Source organism: Trichosurus vulpecula, chromosome 1 (genome assembly GCF_011100635.1).
Source record: "Trichosurus vulpecula isolate mTriVul1 chromosome 1, mTriVul1.pri, whole genome shotgun sequence".
Classification (NCBI taxonomy): domain Eukaryota; kingdom Metazoa; phylum Chordata; class Mammalia; order Diprotodontia; family Phalangeridae; genus Trichosurus; species Trichosurus vulpecula.
The window spans coordinates 186,615,190-186,633,171 of record NC_050573.1 but is presented as its reverse complement, the minus strand read 5'-3'; the positions used below and the strand labels follow the sequence as shown (position 1 = coordinate 186,633,171).

Here is a 17,982-nt window from a genome sequence, read left to right as displayed (position 1 = left end):
GTGGTCTGACACACAGAGAGCCTGAAGTCTTGGCTATCACATAAAGTCATATGCTATATTAGTAAAAAAATGAAATACCAACCTGTAGCCTTCTTGTGGTAAAGTTGCCTTTTCCCTCCCAGATGAGGATGTGAGCCAGGCTTTGCTTGTAACAATTATTCCTACATAGCCAAATATCTTTTGAGATTTCTGATTATCAGTTGTACAACTGCCTTTCAAAGATGCTCAATAGAATAGCTGATTAGTCTTAACCACAGTCTTGAAACATAAGATTCCACTGATGTCAAAATTTAAGTGTATCAGTGCTGCTTAAAAGATTTATAATTTGAAAAAGATGGATTTCATAACCAAACTCCAAGATGTGAGCAAGCCCATAGAGGTTACATTCTTAGCTTAGTTAAAAAAAAGTCTTCAAGTTTCCCTTTTAAAATTTTTTTTAAAATTTTTATTTCTACAGATTGCTACACTTTACTACAGCTAATGATAAGACAAAATGTACAGTAAAAGAGGTCTGGGAGAAGAAAAGAAGCAGCTAGGTATATTTTGAGTCAATGCAATAAGTAGTGACATATGATAGAATCTAGTCCTAAAGGAGGACAAAAATCAAATTGGCCATCTGGATAAAAAATTAAACTGTCAACTACATTATATGAAGAACCAAAAAGCCCAAGCAATTTGGGATATTTCCCATTCCCAACAGAAAGAAATTAAACCAGGAATAGAGTTTGGGAATAAAAGCTTTTTCTTCTAACTTCATTCAGTTGAGAAATGCTCTGTGGGTATATACATGAGTATGTATATATGTATATATGTGTGGTTGTGCGTATAATGTATGTTTACATACAAACATACATGTGCATATTTGTGTATACGATAGTTGCTAAATTCTATAAATAACAAAGAATTTTTTTCAAAAGATTCATGGTAACATGAACATTGCAAAGAAGATAGATTGAGACTTATATTTTTTCATAGGCCTTATCTCCCCAACCTAAAATGTAATTTTTAATGGGAGAACTTTTTTTAATCTTTTTTTAAAATTCCTATAGTTCTTACTACATCTCAGGTCCTCCAAATGTTTGATAATGATACAGAAGAGAAAGAACCGATAAATAGAAATATGTATAGAATGATTTTACACACACATATGTATATATGTATGTGTGTATATACATGCGTATATATATACACACACACATATTTTATATTATATATATGTGTATATATATACATATATTTGTGTCTAATGGTTGGGGGAGAGAAGAAAAGAAAAAAAGAAATTTACATAATAACTTTATTCTATATTTAAAAGGAATAGCACATTGTACATAATAGATTTGTAGTTTCATGTGCAATCATTTTTATTATACTATGTTACAGAAATGCTTGTTTTAAATTAAAATATTAATATAAATTAAAAATAAATTAATTTTTTATTAAATAAATAATAAATTTTTTATAAAAGAAGAAAGGCAGAGGAAAAGAGAGTAAGGCAGATTAAGTCTTATAGGCATAGTGGCATAATGCCCAGGGTATGGGATTTGGATTCAGAAAGATCTGATCTCAAACACTTACTAGCTATGATACCCTGTACAAATCACTTCATCTGTTTGGGCTTCCATATCTCTGTCCATAAAACAATGGCCTCTAAAGTTATGCTCAGCTCTAAATCTATAATTCTATGAGCCCGTGGCCTGGTAACAAATGAACATCTTAGGGAGCAGCTTAGAATTATGTAGGAACAGTGCCCGGAGACTACACGATTCAGGGGTATCTGCATCTGGCATATAGTAGGTACATAATGAATGCTTTATGGGGCAGCTAAGTGGAGCAGTGGATAGAGTGCTGGGCTTGGAGTGAGGAAGACTCATCTTCCTGAGTTCAAATCCGGCCTCACACACACACTTACTAGCTATGTGACCCCTGGGCAAGTCACTTAACCCTGTTTGCCTCAGTTTCCTCATCTGTAAAATGCACTGGAGAAGGAAATGGCAAACCACTCCAGTATCTCTGCCACGAAAACCCCAAATGAGGTCACAAATAGTTAGATGTGACTGAAAAATGACTGAATGAACCATGAATGCTTGCTGAATTCAACAGAACATTTCCCAAGGCCTACTTTGTTTCATTTCCTTTACTACCTATTCATCTTTGCCGGGAAACCAAGTTGTGTAATGGATACAAGCGCTTGAGGAAAAAAAAGGAAAAAGGACAGAGGAGAGAAGGCTGAACTTGACTGACTGTGAAGTCTGAGGCAAAGCCATTGGACACTTGCCACTAGAACCTTTCTATTGTATGGAATAGAAATAGTATTATCTGGGTCTCACTGACCTCAAGGAATAAATGAGCTAAAACCTGAAAAGTATTTTGTTAACTAATGTCAGGGGAGCTTTGTTCTAATAATTTCTATTTACTCTTTTCCAACATAGCATTTCAAACAATCCAAGAAGACTCCTAGGATTGTTTCAATGCCACTTATTATTTTTATGTCACAAGAAAGGTACATGCCATGCATGGAAGAAAAGGGGAATAAAGTCACCAAGGAAGATCAGAAAGAGTGAAAGACTAACAAGAGAATGACACTACCAAACTACAGAGAAATCGACCTGCCCTCAAGTCACAACAGTAGAAACAAATAATTATTGCCAGAAATAGAAAGAAAATGGATGAACTCATTATGGAAGCCCACATTACTGGTGACCAAAGGCTGTAATCTCATGTAGCAACAGACTCTACAGCTTGTTTGGGTTTCTTCTTATCAGCTTCAGGTTAGAGAGATGTAAGCAGTGGCATTGGGGGGTGGGAGTGAGGAGGGATATTCTTTTATAATGACATTGGCATAACGGTCTGAGAGGCAAGATTACATAGAGAATTAATATGAAGATGTAAAACCAAGAGTCATTTAAAGGTGGATAAGAATATTACCAAACAGTTCTCAAAGGAATAACTGCAAACTATTAATGACTGTATGAAAAACTGTTCTCGCATTACTAATAATAAAGGAGATGCCAATGAAAACAACTCTATTTCACACCTAAAAACTTGGCAAAGATGACAACAGATGTTTTTAATAATCTATGCAGGAGAAGCAGCAAGAAGACTAGTATTCCAACGAGCTGCAGATATATCAGACCATTCTGTAAAGAAGTCTGGAACCATGTTTAAGAAACGATGATAAATTGACAAACCCTTCAACCTAGCACTGCTACCCACATATCCTGATGAGGTCGAGGGCAGCTAGGTGGGACAGTGCATAGGGTGCCAGGCCTGGATTCAGGAAAACATCATCCTGAGTTCAAATCTGGCCTCAGACACTTAGTAGCTGTGTGACCCTGGGCAAGTCACTTAGCCCTGAAGGAAATGGCAAACGTTCCAGTATCTTTGCCAGGAAAACCCCAAATGGGGTCATGATAAGTTGGACACAACTGAAATAACTAGACCATAATTGAAATAACTAGAAAAGAAAAAAGACAGAAAGTTCTCATCTATGACAATATTCATAGCAACCCTTCTTGTGGTAGCAAAAACTAGAAATAAAATAATGTAGGTGCTCATTGACTGGGAAATAGCTAAGCAAATCATAGCTCATAAGATATGCAATGGAATATTACCACATTATGGGAACCAATAAATATGAACTCTGAGAAACACATACGAACTGACGCAAAATAAAGCAATGGACAATGGGGAAAATAGACATGATGAACAAAAAGAATATAAGAAAACTGAACAGTATGTAATTGTAATGACCAAATTTGGTCCTAGGGTTGAAAAAATATACTTATCCTGACCTCACTGCAGCGATGGGGAACTGTGAGTATGGAATATTGCCACGTGCTGTCCGGTGTGCTTAAGATATGTGGCTGGGTTTTACTAAATTGTCTTTTTTTATCTTTATTACATTGAGGAAGAAAAGATTTTATAAATGAATATAATGTAAAAACAAAAATGTATCAATAAAACTAGAAAGTATAGAGCACAAACTATACCTTTATAGTGTGGATTATTAAACTGTATTCTAGTAAAACAGCTTCCTACCTCCATCTAGTCTCCTTCAAATGAAGGAAGGCACTGAGGTATTCTTCACCAAAGACCAATTCTACCTATCATCTTCACCTCCATCTTCCCTTCCTATGAAACTGTCGTTTATCCTTGTCCTTTGCTTTCAAAGAGGACTAATGATACTATGGGGTAATGTCTTGACTTGTCCTTGAATTGGATTTAAGTGAGGCAGAGTTGCACAAGGTCATTAGCCTCAATCTCCTTTCCAGAGTCAAAAGTCAAGATGACTGGTGATGAAGAGCTCAATAGCTAAAGATGATAGCTAGCATTTATATACGTAAAGCTTGCAAAGCACTTTATAAATATTGTCATTTTATGTCTACCTTGATAGAATATTAAGTTCTTTGAAGGCAGGGATTATTTTATTTTTGTCTTGTCTCCCCAGGCCCTAGCACACTGCTTGGCCCATAGTAGGCACTTAATAAATATTTCTTGATTTAATAAGTTATAAGGGATTCAAAAGAGATTACCAAAAAATGCCCTTGAGATGTTGCCTAGGAGCAGCCAAACAGACAGAACATAGGAAAAACATAATCTCTAGTCCTGGCCTTCAGTTGAATTTGTATGAGTTATAGCTAATTTCTAAAAAAAAATGCTTTCTTTCATTCATGTGAATTTTAACAACTACAGTCATGAAACTACATAATAGAAAGGTGGGAATGACTTAATTGAGAATATTGCTGGACAGGAAGAAAGGAAAACCTAAATTCTATTCTTGATTCCAGTCGTACATGAGGTTCACTGTCTCAGATGCTGGTGACAAAGCTGGAAGAGCCGTTCCAACAATATTGAGAGGACTAACTGGGAATAAAAAGGGGCTTGCTCCAAGGTGCTGATTATTTTCAAGGGACATGCATTAGAAGTCCAAGTTCTACTAACAAAGCCCAGAAAAAAGGGGAGGCAATGGTAAATGTGGGAATACATGACTCGAATGCAATAAGAGACAGTTTTCTCTGCTGCTAAGGAAATTCCAAATAGCTCTAATCTTATCACGCCACACTCTATTAAAGATGGAAAAATATGCACAGTGGGAAATTTCTGCTCTCCTTGCCAAATGCCTCTCCATTGACTCCAATGGACCTTAACTGAATGTTCACTCGCTTGACTAAAATCTTTGCTGCTTTCCATTCAGCCTCTGACGCTGATGCTAGCCTTCCTATTTTGAAGATTTTCACTCTCCAGCTGGCTCAGGACTACATCTTCTCTAACTATTCCCTTACAAACAACGCTAAGACATATAAAAATGTTCCTTGAGAGACAGGTGGTTTCAGACACATAACGGGAGAATGTCAGGGCTGAAATCTGTGGCATGCTCTAAATGGGACTGCCCATAATCCATGTCCATTAACTTTCACTACGAAATTTCTATAAAGAATATCTGCATTTACTTGCCTATCACTCCTGAAGACCTTGCATTCTGGCTTCTGTTCCCATCACACTATAATGAAGGGGGCCACTAATGACCTCAACCTCCTTACTATTAAATGTAAAGGCCTTTTGTCCCATCCTTAACCTTTTTGTAACATTTGACATTATGGACCACCCCTTCCTACTTCTCTGACCAATCCTCTTTTGTGGGCTTTTCATCTTCCTTCTGCCCCTTAAATGAGGGTCTCCCTCGAGGACCTGTTTCAGGCCCTCTTCAATCTACACCTTATCCTCTGGTGTTCAGATTCACTCCTGTGGTTTTAATAACTACCTCTACACAGATGGCTCCCAAATCTCCATCTCCATCCCTAGCCTCTTTCCAGACCTCAACCCCACATTTCTAGCTGCCTGCTGGATATCTCCTGGATGATCTTCCAACAGCTCCAACTCAGCATGGCCCCTATCCCAAACCTGTCCTTCCTTCTAATTTTTTTCCTTATTTTTCTGCTACCAGTCATACAGGTCCAGAATCTTTGAACCCTCCCTCTCCTTTACCCAGCACACTCAATTAATGGACGATTCCTGTTATTTTTACTTCTGCATCTCTACATTTTTACATCTACATCTCCTTCCTTTCCATAACCATTGCAGCCACCTTCGTTCAACCTTTCAACACTTCTCTTCCCACCTAAATTGTTATAAAGCCTCCTAACTGGGCTTGCTGGCTTCAGTCTATCATTTCTCCAACCAAGGTACCACTCTGACCACAAACATCACTCCTCTATTCAAAAACCTGTAGCTCTTTCTTGTGACCTACCAAATAAATATCAAGTCCTGAGCCTGGAAATCAACACATTCCAAAATCTGGCCCCAACTTTCTTAACCAACCTTCTCTCTCCATACTCCCCTTCACATATTCTATGTCACAGCTGGTCTGGAATACTGTTTTCATCCTACTTTTCCAGTCTCATTGCATGGTACTTTCCTTTATACACTCCAGCCAAATTTATCTGGTACCTGCTCCTCAAATATCACATTCCATTTCTTGTTTCCCTGTCTTTGAACAAATGACCCCAAATGTCTACAGGTATTTAGTCCCTCTTGACCTCTGACTCTTGGAATCTCTAGCTTCATTTAAGCACCTCCAGAAGCCACCTCCTACATAACACCTTATTTAATCCCCTACAATTATTAGCACTTACTCTCTTTTAAAATTATCTTGTATTTATATATCTGAATGTTGTACCAACTCAAGAGGATTCATGTCAAGTCAACAAGCATTTATTAAGCACCTACTGTGTGCCAAGCACTATGTTAAACACTGAGAATTACAAAGAAGAAAAAAAACAGTCCCTGTCTTCAAGGAACTCACAGATTAATGGGGGAGACAGCATAAAAATAATTACAAATAAAGAGGGTCAATTGAAGATGATCTCAGAGGGAAGACACTAAGTGTAAAAGGACTGGGAAAGGCTTCTTACGGAAAATGGGACTTTGTCTGGGACTTGAAGGAAGCCAAGAGGAGAAAAAGAGGAGGCAGAGAATTCTAGGCATGAGGGACAGCCAATGAAAATTCCCAGAGTCAGAAAATGGAGCGTCGTGTATATGGAACAGCAGAGAGGCCAGTGGTATTGGATCATATTTCATGGAGGAGAGTAAGGTATAAGACAACTGGAAAGGTAGGAAGGAGCTAGGTTATAAAGGGCTTTAAAAGCCAAACAGATGATCTTACATTGACAAATGGTCCTGGAGGTAAGGAGAAGCCACTGGAGTTTACTAAATAGAAGGGGTGACACGGTCAGGCTTGCAATTAAGGAAGATCAAGTTGGCAGATGAATGAAAGGTTGACTGGAGTGGGGAGATTCGTAGCAAGCAGACCACCAGTAGGCTAGTGCAACAGTCCAGGCAAGAGAGGATGAGGGCTTGCACCAGGTGGGTGGTAGTGCTGGAAGGAAAAAGGGGTCACATGCAAGATGCGAAGCAGGAATGGCAGGATTTGGCAACCGACTGGATACAGAGGATGAGAGAGAGTAAGGAATCAAAGATAACATCTACTTTTTGTGCGTGAGTGACTGGGAGGATGGTGGTACGCCGAAAGAAATAGGGAAATCAGGAAGAAGGGAGGGTTTGGGAAATGTTAAGTTTAATACGTCTACAGCATCCAATTAGAAATGTCCAATAGGCACTAGAAATGGAAATTTGGAGGTCAGGAGATGGATCAGGGCTAGACAAATAGATCTGAGAGTTATCTTGACTGAGGTGTCGATGCATGGGAGCTAATGAGACTATCAAGCAAAGTACCAGAGAGAGAGAGAAGGGGGGCCCCAGACAGGACACCCACGGTTAGGAGGTTACAAGGGCATTTTGTCTTCATATTCCTAGAATTAAAAAAAATACTCTGCATATTTTAGATACCTGAAGTGTGGAAATAGCAGCTTTGACCCATTCCTTGAGCAAGGAATAATGACTAACCATAGATGTGTCAGTGATTCCAGCAAACCCTTCCTCTCATTCCTTCTCCTCTTATACACTAGGGACCCCAGTAAGGCACAGTAAAAATTAAGTCAGTGTCTTCAGGATGGGGAGAAGTGGTGATAAGCTGCTGGTTCCTCCCTTTCCTTTCCTCTTGATGATATCAAGATGGCAGTAAGAGGGGTTAAATTGCTCAGGGTGCACCATGGCAAGGAACTATTCAAAAGGCCTTCCTGCTCAACACCCAAATTTTCCACTGCCCAACCAATAAGTTCAGCCTCACCCTAGAAAGTAAATGGCACCCAGCTTCCTCAATGATTATAACTAAATAGCTGTGAATTAGTCATAACCTTTCTTCCCCTAAGGTATAACTTCAAGTCAGGCACTTACGTACAATGAGGTCAAAAAACAAAACTGAGCCACACCTTCCATTATTAAAAAACAACAACAAACACCAGGCCTGTGTGCTGGGCAGATTGAATATAAATTATGCTCAGATTCACATGACAGAAAAGGACTAAAGATAGACATAAAAGGTTTAAAGCTACAGATGATGGTGATAGGAACTGTCCAGAAGCTCTTTCTTTACTTTGTCCTGCTCCTAAACATATTCTATGAGAAGAAATTCCAATCAATCAGTCAACATTTATTAAGTGCCTACAACGTGCTAGGCACTATGCTAAGTGCTAGGGATACAAAAGGGGCAAAAGACAGTTCCTGACCTCAAGGAGTTTACAGTCTAATAAGAGAGACGACATGCAAAAAAAAATATACAAAGCACTGGAATTAAGAGAGGTGGGGTAAGGCTTTCTGTAGAAGCCCTCCTCCCATGATCTGCCTTAAAATGAACAAGGCCTTTTTCTATCATTTCCCATTTAAATGGGGCCTGGAATTAGGAAGACCTGAGTTCAAATTCAGCTTCAGATACTTACTAGCTGTGGGACCCTGGGTAAGTCGGTTTTCTTATCTCTAAAAATGAACTGGAGAAGCAAACAGCACTCTGTTACCTTTGCCAGGAAAACCCCAAATGGGGGTCACAAAGAGTTGGAAACAACTGAACAACAACAACCATGTGAAGTGGACACTGAACTCTTCTCCAAGTAGCTGCTTCAATAATTGAAAGACAAGTCTCAAAATCACAGCAAGTCTATCTCAGAGGGAGCAAGAGGGCACACGTGGTCTGAGGCAGGAGGGAGGTAGGAGTATGGAGCCAAGCCAATGTGTAGGCTAGAGTTTCTTGGTAAAACCATTAAGAGGAAAAAGGATTAGTTCCCTGTTTTCTTGTATCCCATGGCAACTATTATAGAGACCTACTATATTTAAACATAAAAAAGCCATTGCGTTTTCAAAAAGAACATACAGAAGAGCTATAATATATTGTAATAGAAATACCAGCAGGACATTTCAGAACTTCCATTTATGATATGCTAATGCCCTTCATCAGTTAGGCTCATAACAAAACCAATGAGTATGGTAATGGTCCATTAATGCGCACCCTGGAGCGTCTTCCTGCTCACCTAATGGGAAATAGGCCTTGCTGAATTTCTCCAGCTTAGAGAAAGATTATAGTTTTTCCCCATATCTTATTTTTGTAAATTCTTCTTTAAGGCCCATTAAGTATATCTTATGCAACCTTAAAGTAAACTTGCTTTATACAGGGACTGGATCAAACAGATTTCCTCTGGAAACCTACAGTCTTATAACATTGATACTAGGAGAGATCTAAAAATTCAGAAATATATTTTTACCTTCCTAGTCTGATTGTGTGCATTTCTGCAGCATGCAAAGGAGAGAGATTATGAGAGTGAAAGAGAAAACTTTTACAGAGTAAAGGAGGAAAAAATACTCTCTGTCATAGCTCTGTTCAACTAAGACAGTTTTATGTGGCTTATGTCTACATATTAATATGAATATCTGGCTATTCAAGAAATGTCTATAGGTCCTCTTCAATTAGACAGATGAAGAGATTCTTGGGATGTGAGGATTGTACAAGTTTGGTTTGAAATTTAAGATTAAATGACATTGATATTACGTGGCACATATTTTTCACATCAGGATTAAAATCCCATCCTAAAAATACCTGGGAAAAACATAAAATTGGAGAAAACTGTATCAGAGTTGTAAATTAAAGTAGGTCTCAGATTACTGTGAATAAAGAATTCCCTAAAGCGGTCACATTAATTGAATTTTACTGTATGTTTCCATTGGGTTGCCATACTTTACATAATTATAACTTCGAATTGTAGAAATTTGATGTGACCACTTCAGGAGATTGTACTCATTCTTCCTACTGATTGAGACACAGTTTTTACATGCTAAAGCAGTGCCTTCCCAGAACAAATGCATGCAAAGGTTATATATCTTCCTTCCTTAATCTAACTTTAAACTTCATTATGAATTCTCACAGATCAGTATGTTCTCGGTAGTTTGCCTAAATGTTTTCCCATTCAGTTCCATGCTTTGCCCCTAATAACTCAGTATCAGAGATCCAGAGCTGCAAGGGACCCTCATTAGAGGCCATCTGATCCAACTGTCTCAGTTTAGAGATGAAGGGACTGAGGCCAAGGGAGGTTCAGTGATTTGCCCAAGGTTGATAAGTCTCAGAGGTAGTATTTGACCCTTATGTTCCCTCTAATTCAAGAGCTGGTGATCCTTCTACTACACCATACTGCCACCAAAGTCAGTCCATTGTATAAAACTAAATAGTTCTATTTTTGATATTTTATTTCTATACATACACCCAAATATATGAACTATGAGTGTATATATAATTTTCAATTTTTCAAAAACACAATTTTAATTTAATTTGCATTATTTATTTATTTATTCTCCAAAATCAGTTACCTCTAAGCCTCTGTTTACTCCTCTTATTCTCCCCTAAACTTCTTCCACGTAGTCTGTACAGTTACAGTAATGAAATTTCCCCGTGGTGGGTAAAGCATACTCAAGTACAGGCTCATGAGAATTATTTCCTCTACTCTATGACCTCCCGCCTTATTTCTTTGATATATGTTTATATGCTAGCCAACCATTCATTTATCAGTTTGTTCTGGCTTCCCTACCTCTCCCCAGAGCCCAGAAAGGGACCTTTAACCACTGACAATCTGCACCATTGCGTCTCCTATAGAATGATTCCTTGTGCATTCTGATAGTTTTTAGATTCATTCTAGTTTAAGATTCATTATCCTGCAATTCACAATTGGTATATTTAAGATTAAGATGTGATCTTAATTGCAGACTAGACCAACTAAAGACTAAACAAAAGGGAAAAGTAAGTTCACTGACAGAGGAGATCGGGTTGGAAGCTCATTCTGGGAAGAAAAGCAGAGCCCAAGAAAGAGCTATTAAAAATGATATCCAAAAAGCCTAGATTTCAAAAACCTGAACATTATTCCTCTATTACAAGCTGGTAGTGATCACGCTCTCATCCGTAGTTACTGAAAATTATTTGCACTTTTTTTGGGTGGGGAAGAGGGATAAATTTAGAATCCCAAATGTAATTTCATCAGTGTAAGGAACTAACAGTATAGAAACTCCTTCCACCAATGTTATAGCCTGTGTCTTTGGCTTAGAGAGATGCTTAGAGGCCTGGGAAGTTAAGGAACTTGCCCAAGCTAGTAAATGTGAGAAGTCAGTATGGGGGGATAGCTAAGGTGTCACTGGGAATCCTGCCGCATCTATTTATCATGTGACCCTGGGCAAGTCACTTTACTTCTGTCTGCCTCAGTTTCCTCATCTGTAAAATGAGGATAAATATTAGCACCCACCTCCCAGGTTTGCAAGGATCAAGTGAGAGAATATTTGTAAAGTGCTTTATAAATATTAAAAGAGCTATGTAAATGTTAGCCATTATTATAATTATTATTATGCAGGACTTTAACCCAGGTCCTTCCTGACTCTAAGACCAGCCCTGTATCCACCAAGTCATGTGCCCTTAATTTGTATTACCAAAGTCTGAATTTGGATTTTAATTATTCACATGCACATCTTATATCCCCTCATAGACTGTAAGCTCCTTGAGATTAGAAGCATGTTTCATCTTCATATGCTCCCTAGCACCTAGTATTAGGGATGGTATACCAGCGATATTCAATGTTTATTGAACACTGAATGAATAACTCTCACTCCCCTCTGACCCCCTCTGTAACTGATCAATTGTTTCCATTTGGAGAACTATCTTTACTTCAATACTGTCTGCAGTTGTGTTTAAGATGTAGTTTCTTTCTCTTTAAAAATACTAAATAAGTTATCTCCAAACCAATTATTATTTAGGTTTCTGGAATCTAAACACACTTTTAAAAAGACCCCTTACACTTTAACCACTTGGTAAATCTGATTACCAATGGCAGTAGTCTAGGTCAAATGTCAAACACTGTTGAGTGCCCCAAACAGATTAAACTATAACTGGAAAATGTTTAACAAAATAAATGAATATAACAGAGAGAATATATTTGGTAGTTGTCTACATCAATACAGGGCAACAGGGATCTGTTTCTGTTTGAGTTTGACATCATTGGTCTAGGGCATCTTAGCAATGAAAAATACCTTCACCAAAAGGGGTGTATAGAATAAATGCCAACGATCAGATGGCAAGAGTCTGAATAAGTCTCTGATAACTAGTGTTTTAATAAATATATTTTTCTAGATTGCCCAGAAGGCAGGCTCACTGCTATGCAATTAGAGGTCAGAAAGGCCCAGTGAAGAATGACATCAAAGAAAGAGGGAATATTGCCCTTGTCTCTCCATACCTCTGATTCCTGTAGGGTACCACGATTTAAGCACACCATGTCAGGGCAAGTGATGGGAGATCCACATCCTTCTCGAATTGCCAGCTGTGTATATTGTTTCAGGCACTAGAAATGGACACGAAAAGAAAATCAAGCCAGTGAAATAACACTCAAAGAGCACAGAAGATGCTGCAGAGAACCATCACTTCAACCATCTCTGTTTCCTGCTTGGCAGTCCTGGGGATCAAATCCTCAGAAAACAAATGATTATAAGTGTGTATACTAGGACCAACAACTTTGGATAGAATAAGCATAGAAGAGCAATTAATTATAAGCAACTTCATCCCTAAGGCATTCAGTTTGTTCAAGGCCACCAGTAAAAGCTTTGTATGCTAACACATCTTGTCCACATGCAGCCTAGGCTGGGTAAAAGGAAGACCTTGCTTTTGCTCTAATGGGGTGGAGGGAACATAACAAAACTCTCTTTTATACTTTAGCTAGGTGGCACAGTGAATGGAAAGCTAGGCCTGGAGTTAGGAAGACATGAGTTCAAATACGGCTTCAGACACTTCCTAGCTGTGTGACCCTGGGCATGTCTCTTAACCTTGGTTTGCTTCAGTTCCCTCAATTGTAAAAAATGGGGATAATAATAGCACCTACCACCCAAGGCTGTTGTGAGTTAATAACTATAAAGTGCATAGCACAGTGACTGGCACATAGTGAGCATTATATAAATGCATACCCATTCCTAATTCAGCCGCTTACCCAACAGCCCTCTTCATGCTTGAGTTGCCTAGAACCAGAACAATGAACATTGTACTGCTCAGTGAGAGTTAACCTTAAACAAAGGTAGAATTGGCAGTTATGTAAGTATTGTGATTTAAGAAGCATGGAAAAGGGCACTTGGCCAAAAATCTCTCTTCCATACACTTGACATAGGTAGCTGAAATTTACTCTTGGAGGCTCAATTCTTGAGCCTGGAATACTGCCATCTATTAAGACCATGAGGCACTAGCTAAGACATGCCCAGGTAAGTTACCACACTTGGCACCATGAGGGTACAGGTTGTCTGGGTGGAAGGGCACTATAACAGGGAAGGGAAAAGGAGCATAACAGGATGTCAATCATATAGCAATTTTACCAAGGCTTAGCTTGGACCTCAGTGGTGTCCACAAATATGCCTATTGTTTAAACGGTAGAAGGGGGAACGTCATATGGCAGAAACTATTAACTCCCCCCACCTTCCAATAAGTATCAAGCAAGAAATTCAAAAACGCAATTTAAGCAAAAAAAAAGTCAGTGTTCCAAAAGTAGTGGCCTACTTTTGACCAACAAGTGTCTAAAACAAAGCCATTATTTGATTATTTTTCCAAACATGTAATGGAAAACCTAAGTCTTCACTATTTCAATGGATCTACAGATTTGATGAAGCAGCTAGGTGGCACAGTAGATAGAGTGCTAGGCCTGGAGTTAGGAAGACTCATCTTCCTGAGTTCAAATCTTAACCTCAGACACTTACTAGCTACTACTACCAGTGTAACCCTGGGCAAGTCACTTAACCCTGTTTGCCTCAGTTTCCTCATCTATACAATGAGCTGGAGAGGCAAACCACTCCAGTATGACCCCAAATGGGGTCACAAAGAGTCGAGTGCAACTGAAAAAAACTGAACTAGAGATCTGATGAATATGGCTATCATCTCTACCAGGGCAGATCACAACCTAGTCATGACATCACAGCCTCTATAATTCTTGCCCATCTTCTTCCATAAAGGATTATGAATACCAGTGCAGCCCTAGGACTGTCCATCTATTTTCTCTTTTCTTTCTCCAGAACAGTCTGCCTCCTTATCTATTTAGCCAGAGGGTGGAATGAGGATGAATAGGTAGAAATTATAGGGAGGCAGATTTTATCTCAACATAATAATTTTTTTTTCTTTAACAAGACACTGGAAAGGTAGCATGGTTCAGTGCATCAGTATCAGGAACATCTAGGTTCATCAAGTCTCTCCTCCATTTCATATTGGCTTTGCAACACTGGACAAACCACTTAATCTCTCAGGGCCCTAGGGAGAAGGAATTTCCTCATGAACCACTCCCTATATTAACGAAATGATCCGTTGGGTACAACAATAACAACAGATATGCGAAAGCAAAATGGCTTTCCTTGTAGACATTGAGTTCCCCATCACTGGCCATCTTTAATCTGGGGCCAAATGACTTTCTTGTTGGGGACAGTAGACTGTATTTGTAATATGGGAAAATCCAGGTGACTTTCAACTCAAATTTGATTCTATTGCTTCAGGGTAACAATCTGAACATTAACATCTGCTTTGAAGCTCCTAAGAAAAGTCTGAGTGATGGTTAAGCTCCTTGATGGCAGAGACTGGTTTGTTTTCATATTTAGGTCCCCAGTGCCTAGCAAAACGACTGGCACACAGTGAGCACTTCATAAATGTTTGTCACATTGTTAAATGATACCCATTTTTCCCCTAGTCATAGTGTAAATCTTAGGTAATAATCCATAAACAGGACATCTTAGCTCTAATCCATTTTGAGAAAAAGAAATGTGTTTTCCTTGGGATTAGTCTCAAAATACTTCCAAACCCAGGAAAGCATAATGTGGAAGCTTCTTGTGAATAAACGGGCTATTTATAAGGGAAATTATATCCTGCTCCTCATCATAGTATTAAAGCTATCTAATGTTATAAGCCATGCCATATAGAGAAAGCTCTCCCCTTGCATTTGCCAGATCCATTTGTAAAGGGTCAGGTGGGGTCCTACTCACTTTCAGAGAAACATTAATACCACTGGCTCTGATTTTGGTTAAGCAAGATAATCAAACCCCTGTCTAATTATGAACTAGTTATGTTGCCTTTCAACTGACTAAAATAAAATTCTCAAAATCTGTAGGCCTAATAGGTCTGTTACTTTCTTTATTTTGATCAGTCAAGTCAGGCATTTGAGGACAGAATCAGAAACCTGGTCCTGGATGTTTTAACCCTGTTATCTTCAAACTTTGGGTCAGGAGTGCTGCTGTCGTGATTGGTGGCTGCCTCATCTGGTCCACTTCAGGCTTCACTTTACTCCCTATGCCCCTCCCCTCACTCCAATCCTCAAACCATGCCAATCTAATCCCGAAGGCCCAACTCCTAGTAATTTTACTAGTTTTCCAAAGAAGGGGGAGGGCAGACCTTCATAGATACACTTCCCCAAGTGTGTCTGACTTCATTAGAAAGGACAGGGCCTGTTTTTGCTTTTGTACTGGTATCTACAGCATTTAGTACCATGGTTGGCCTATAGTAAAAGCTTAATAAATATTTTTTCAATCATTCATTATAAGTTCTATTTAGAAATACACAATTCTTGCTTGTGGGATTTTGAATTTCCCTCAAAGGTTATCCTATAATAATTCATAGACTGGAGCAAAAAGGGCAGGAGCTAGGACTGATTCCAATATTTTTTTTAACATGGACTAGATACATTGTCAGATTAAATATGTTCTTTCAGCAGGCTTCCTCTTACACTTTAAAATATTGAAGAACTAAGTTTTCCCAAATTCCTATACATTTACACATGAACAGGCTAGGTCATGAATATTTAACAGTTTATCCTTTTATAATTGTTTTCTCTTGGGAGTAAAAATGGGAATGCTACTTCGCACTGATCAGCTTCCTCATTAGTAAAATTTATTTTACTGCTCCAGAATTCTGGTCACAAGTCCCTTCAGCAACCTTGATGTTGCTAATAGGGAAGGCAAGAATAACTTGGGTCTCTGATAGATGAGAGGCTCTAGGGAACCACTTTTAAAATTAAATAAAAGATTACGATGATGAAAAAAAGTGGGCAGTATCTAAAGAGGCCTCTATGGCTACAGAGTGAACTTCACATTAAAAATGGGGTGAGGAGATTAAGCAAAGCCAGGTAACTGAGAAGAAATAACCAAAAATTATAGAAGAGAGCTGGCCATAAGAAAAGGCAACAAGTATGACAAAGGATCTCACTTACAGCTAGTATAAAGATCACGAGAGAGTTTTTCATTGACTTCATGGAATGAGGGCAGCTAGGTGGCACAGTAGACAGAGTGCCAGGCCTAGAGGCTGGATTTGACAGCCTCAGACATTTCCTAGCTGTGTGACCCTGGACAAGTCACTTAACCCAGTTTGCCTCAGTTTCCTTATCTGTAAAATTAGTTGGAGAAGGAAATGGCAAGCCATTCTACTATTTTTGCCAAGAAAACCCCCATAATAGGGGACACAGAGTCAGACACAACTGAAAACAACTAAATAACAACAACAAAATTCTATAGAAGAGGAATTAGATTTACTCTGCTTGGTAAAAACTAGGTCCAAGAAGTAGAAGTTACAATGAGGTAGATCTTGGCTTCAAAAAAGAAATACTTCCTAACCTCTAAAGCTTCCAAAAGAGGAGTCAGCTATCTTAGGAGGTGGGAAGCACTCCTCACTGGAGGTATTAATGACTCCTTGCACATAGTGACCCTAATAAATGCTCACTAAATTGAACCACATCCTTCATCAGGGATATTGTAGATAGATGGCATTAGACTAGAATTCCTTCAAACTCTACTAGTTAAATTTGTAGGAATGGAAGACTTAATACAAACATTTTAAAAGCACCAAGTGGGCTGACCCTCATGAGGACTCTATCTCTGCATTCACTTGGAGTCCCAGAAGGAGGCACTGACTGGTTCTGAGATTCTGCTATTAGCACTACTATCCGGAAGGGAAGCAAACGAGAGACAACAGGAAGAAGACAGAGGTGGCCCAGAGAGTAAGAAACAGAAGTCAAGCAGGAAATAAGCAGAAGTAGCGGAGAGAAATAAGAGGAAGAGAAGAAGTTTAAAAACAAAAAAATAAAAACCACCCACTCGAGCAGGATTCCATTGGCTACACCCCCAAAGTAGGACAACACAGTAGCCTTGTCTTGATCTGTGTCATGACCCCAATCTTTCCTCCTGCCACTGATCTGGCAGTATCTGTGACTGAGATGACCTTGACAATTTGGGGAGTTTTCCCATCCTGGGGCTGACTGAAGAGAGGGTATGCAGGAGAAAAGAAGAAAGACACTCAAGAAATACTTCACAGGAATATGATAGTGTTAAGGGAGTTTCTCAGTTCTAGTTTTTAACCTTTCAACTTTGGGCTATAGGCTGCTTGAGGAAGAGGTTTACTTCCCTCAACATCTCAGATTATAGGACCTTAAAAGCATCTAATTCAACCCATTCAGATGAGGAAACTGGGGCCCAGAGAGATTGGTTGACTTGCCCACAATCAGACAGGCCAAGATTTGAAGCCAGTTGTTTTTCTGAGTCCAAATTCTAGTACCAGCTGAGCAA

At 38.9% G+C, this 17,982-nt stretch overlaps 1 protein-coding gene across 1 annotated transcript in view; it reads right to left on the bottom strand.

The window, feature by feature from the left end:
* RNF144B (ring finger protein 144B) overlaps positions 1-17,982 on the bottom strand; it is a 92,609-nt gene that overhangs the window by 32,374 nt on the left and 42,253 nt on the right. The window contains exon 3 of the mRNA XM_036742353.1: positions 12,651-12,755. Within this exon, the coding sequence (XP_036598248.1) occupies positions 12,651-12,755 (105 nt within the window). The remainder of the gene's footprint in view (positions 1-12,650; positions 12,756-17,982) is intronic.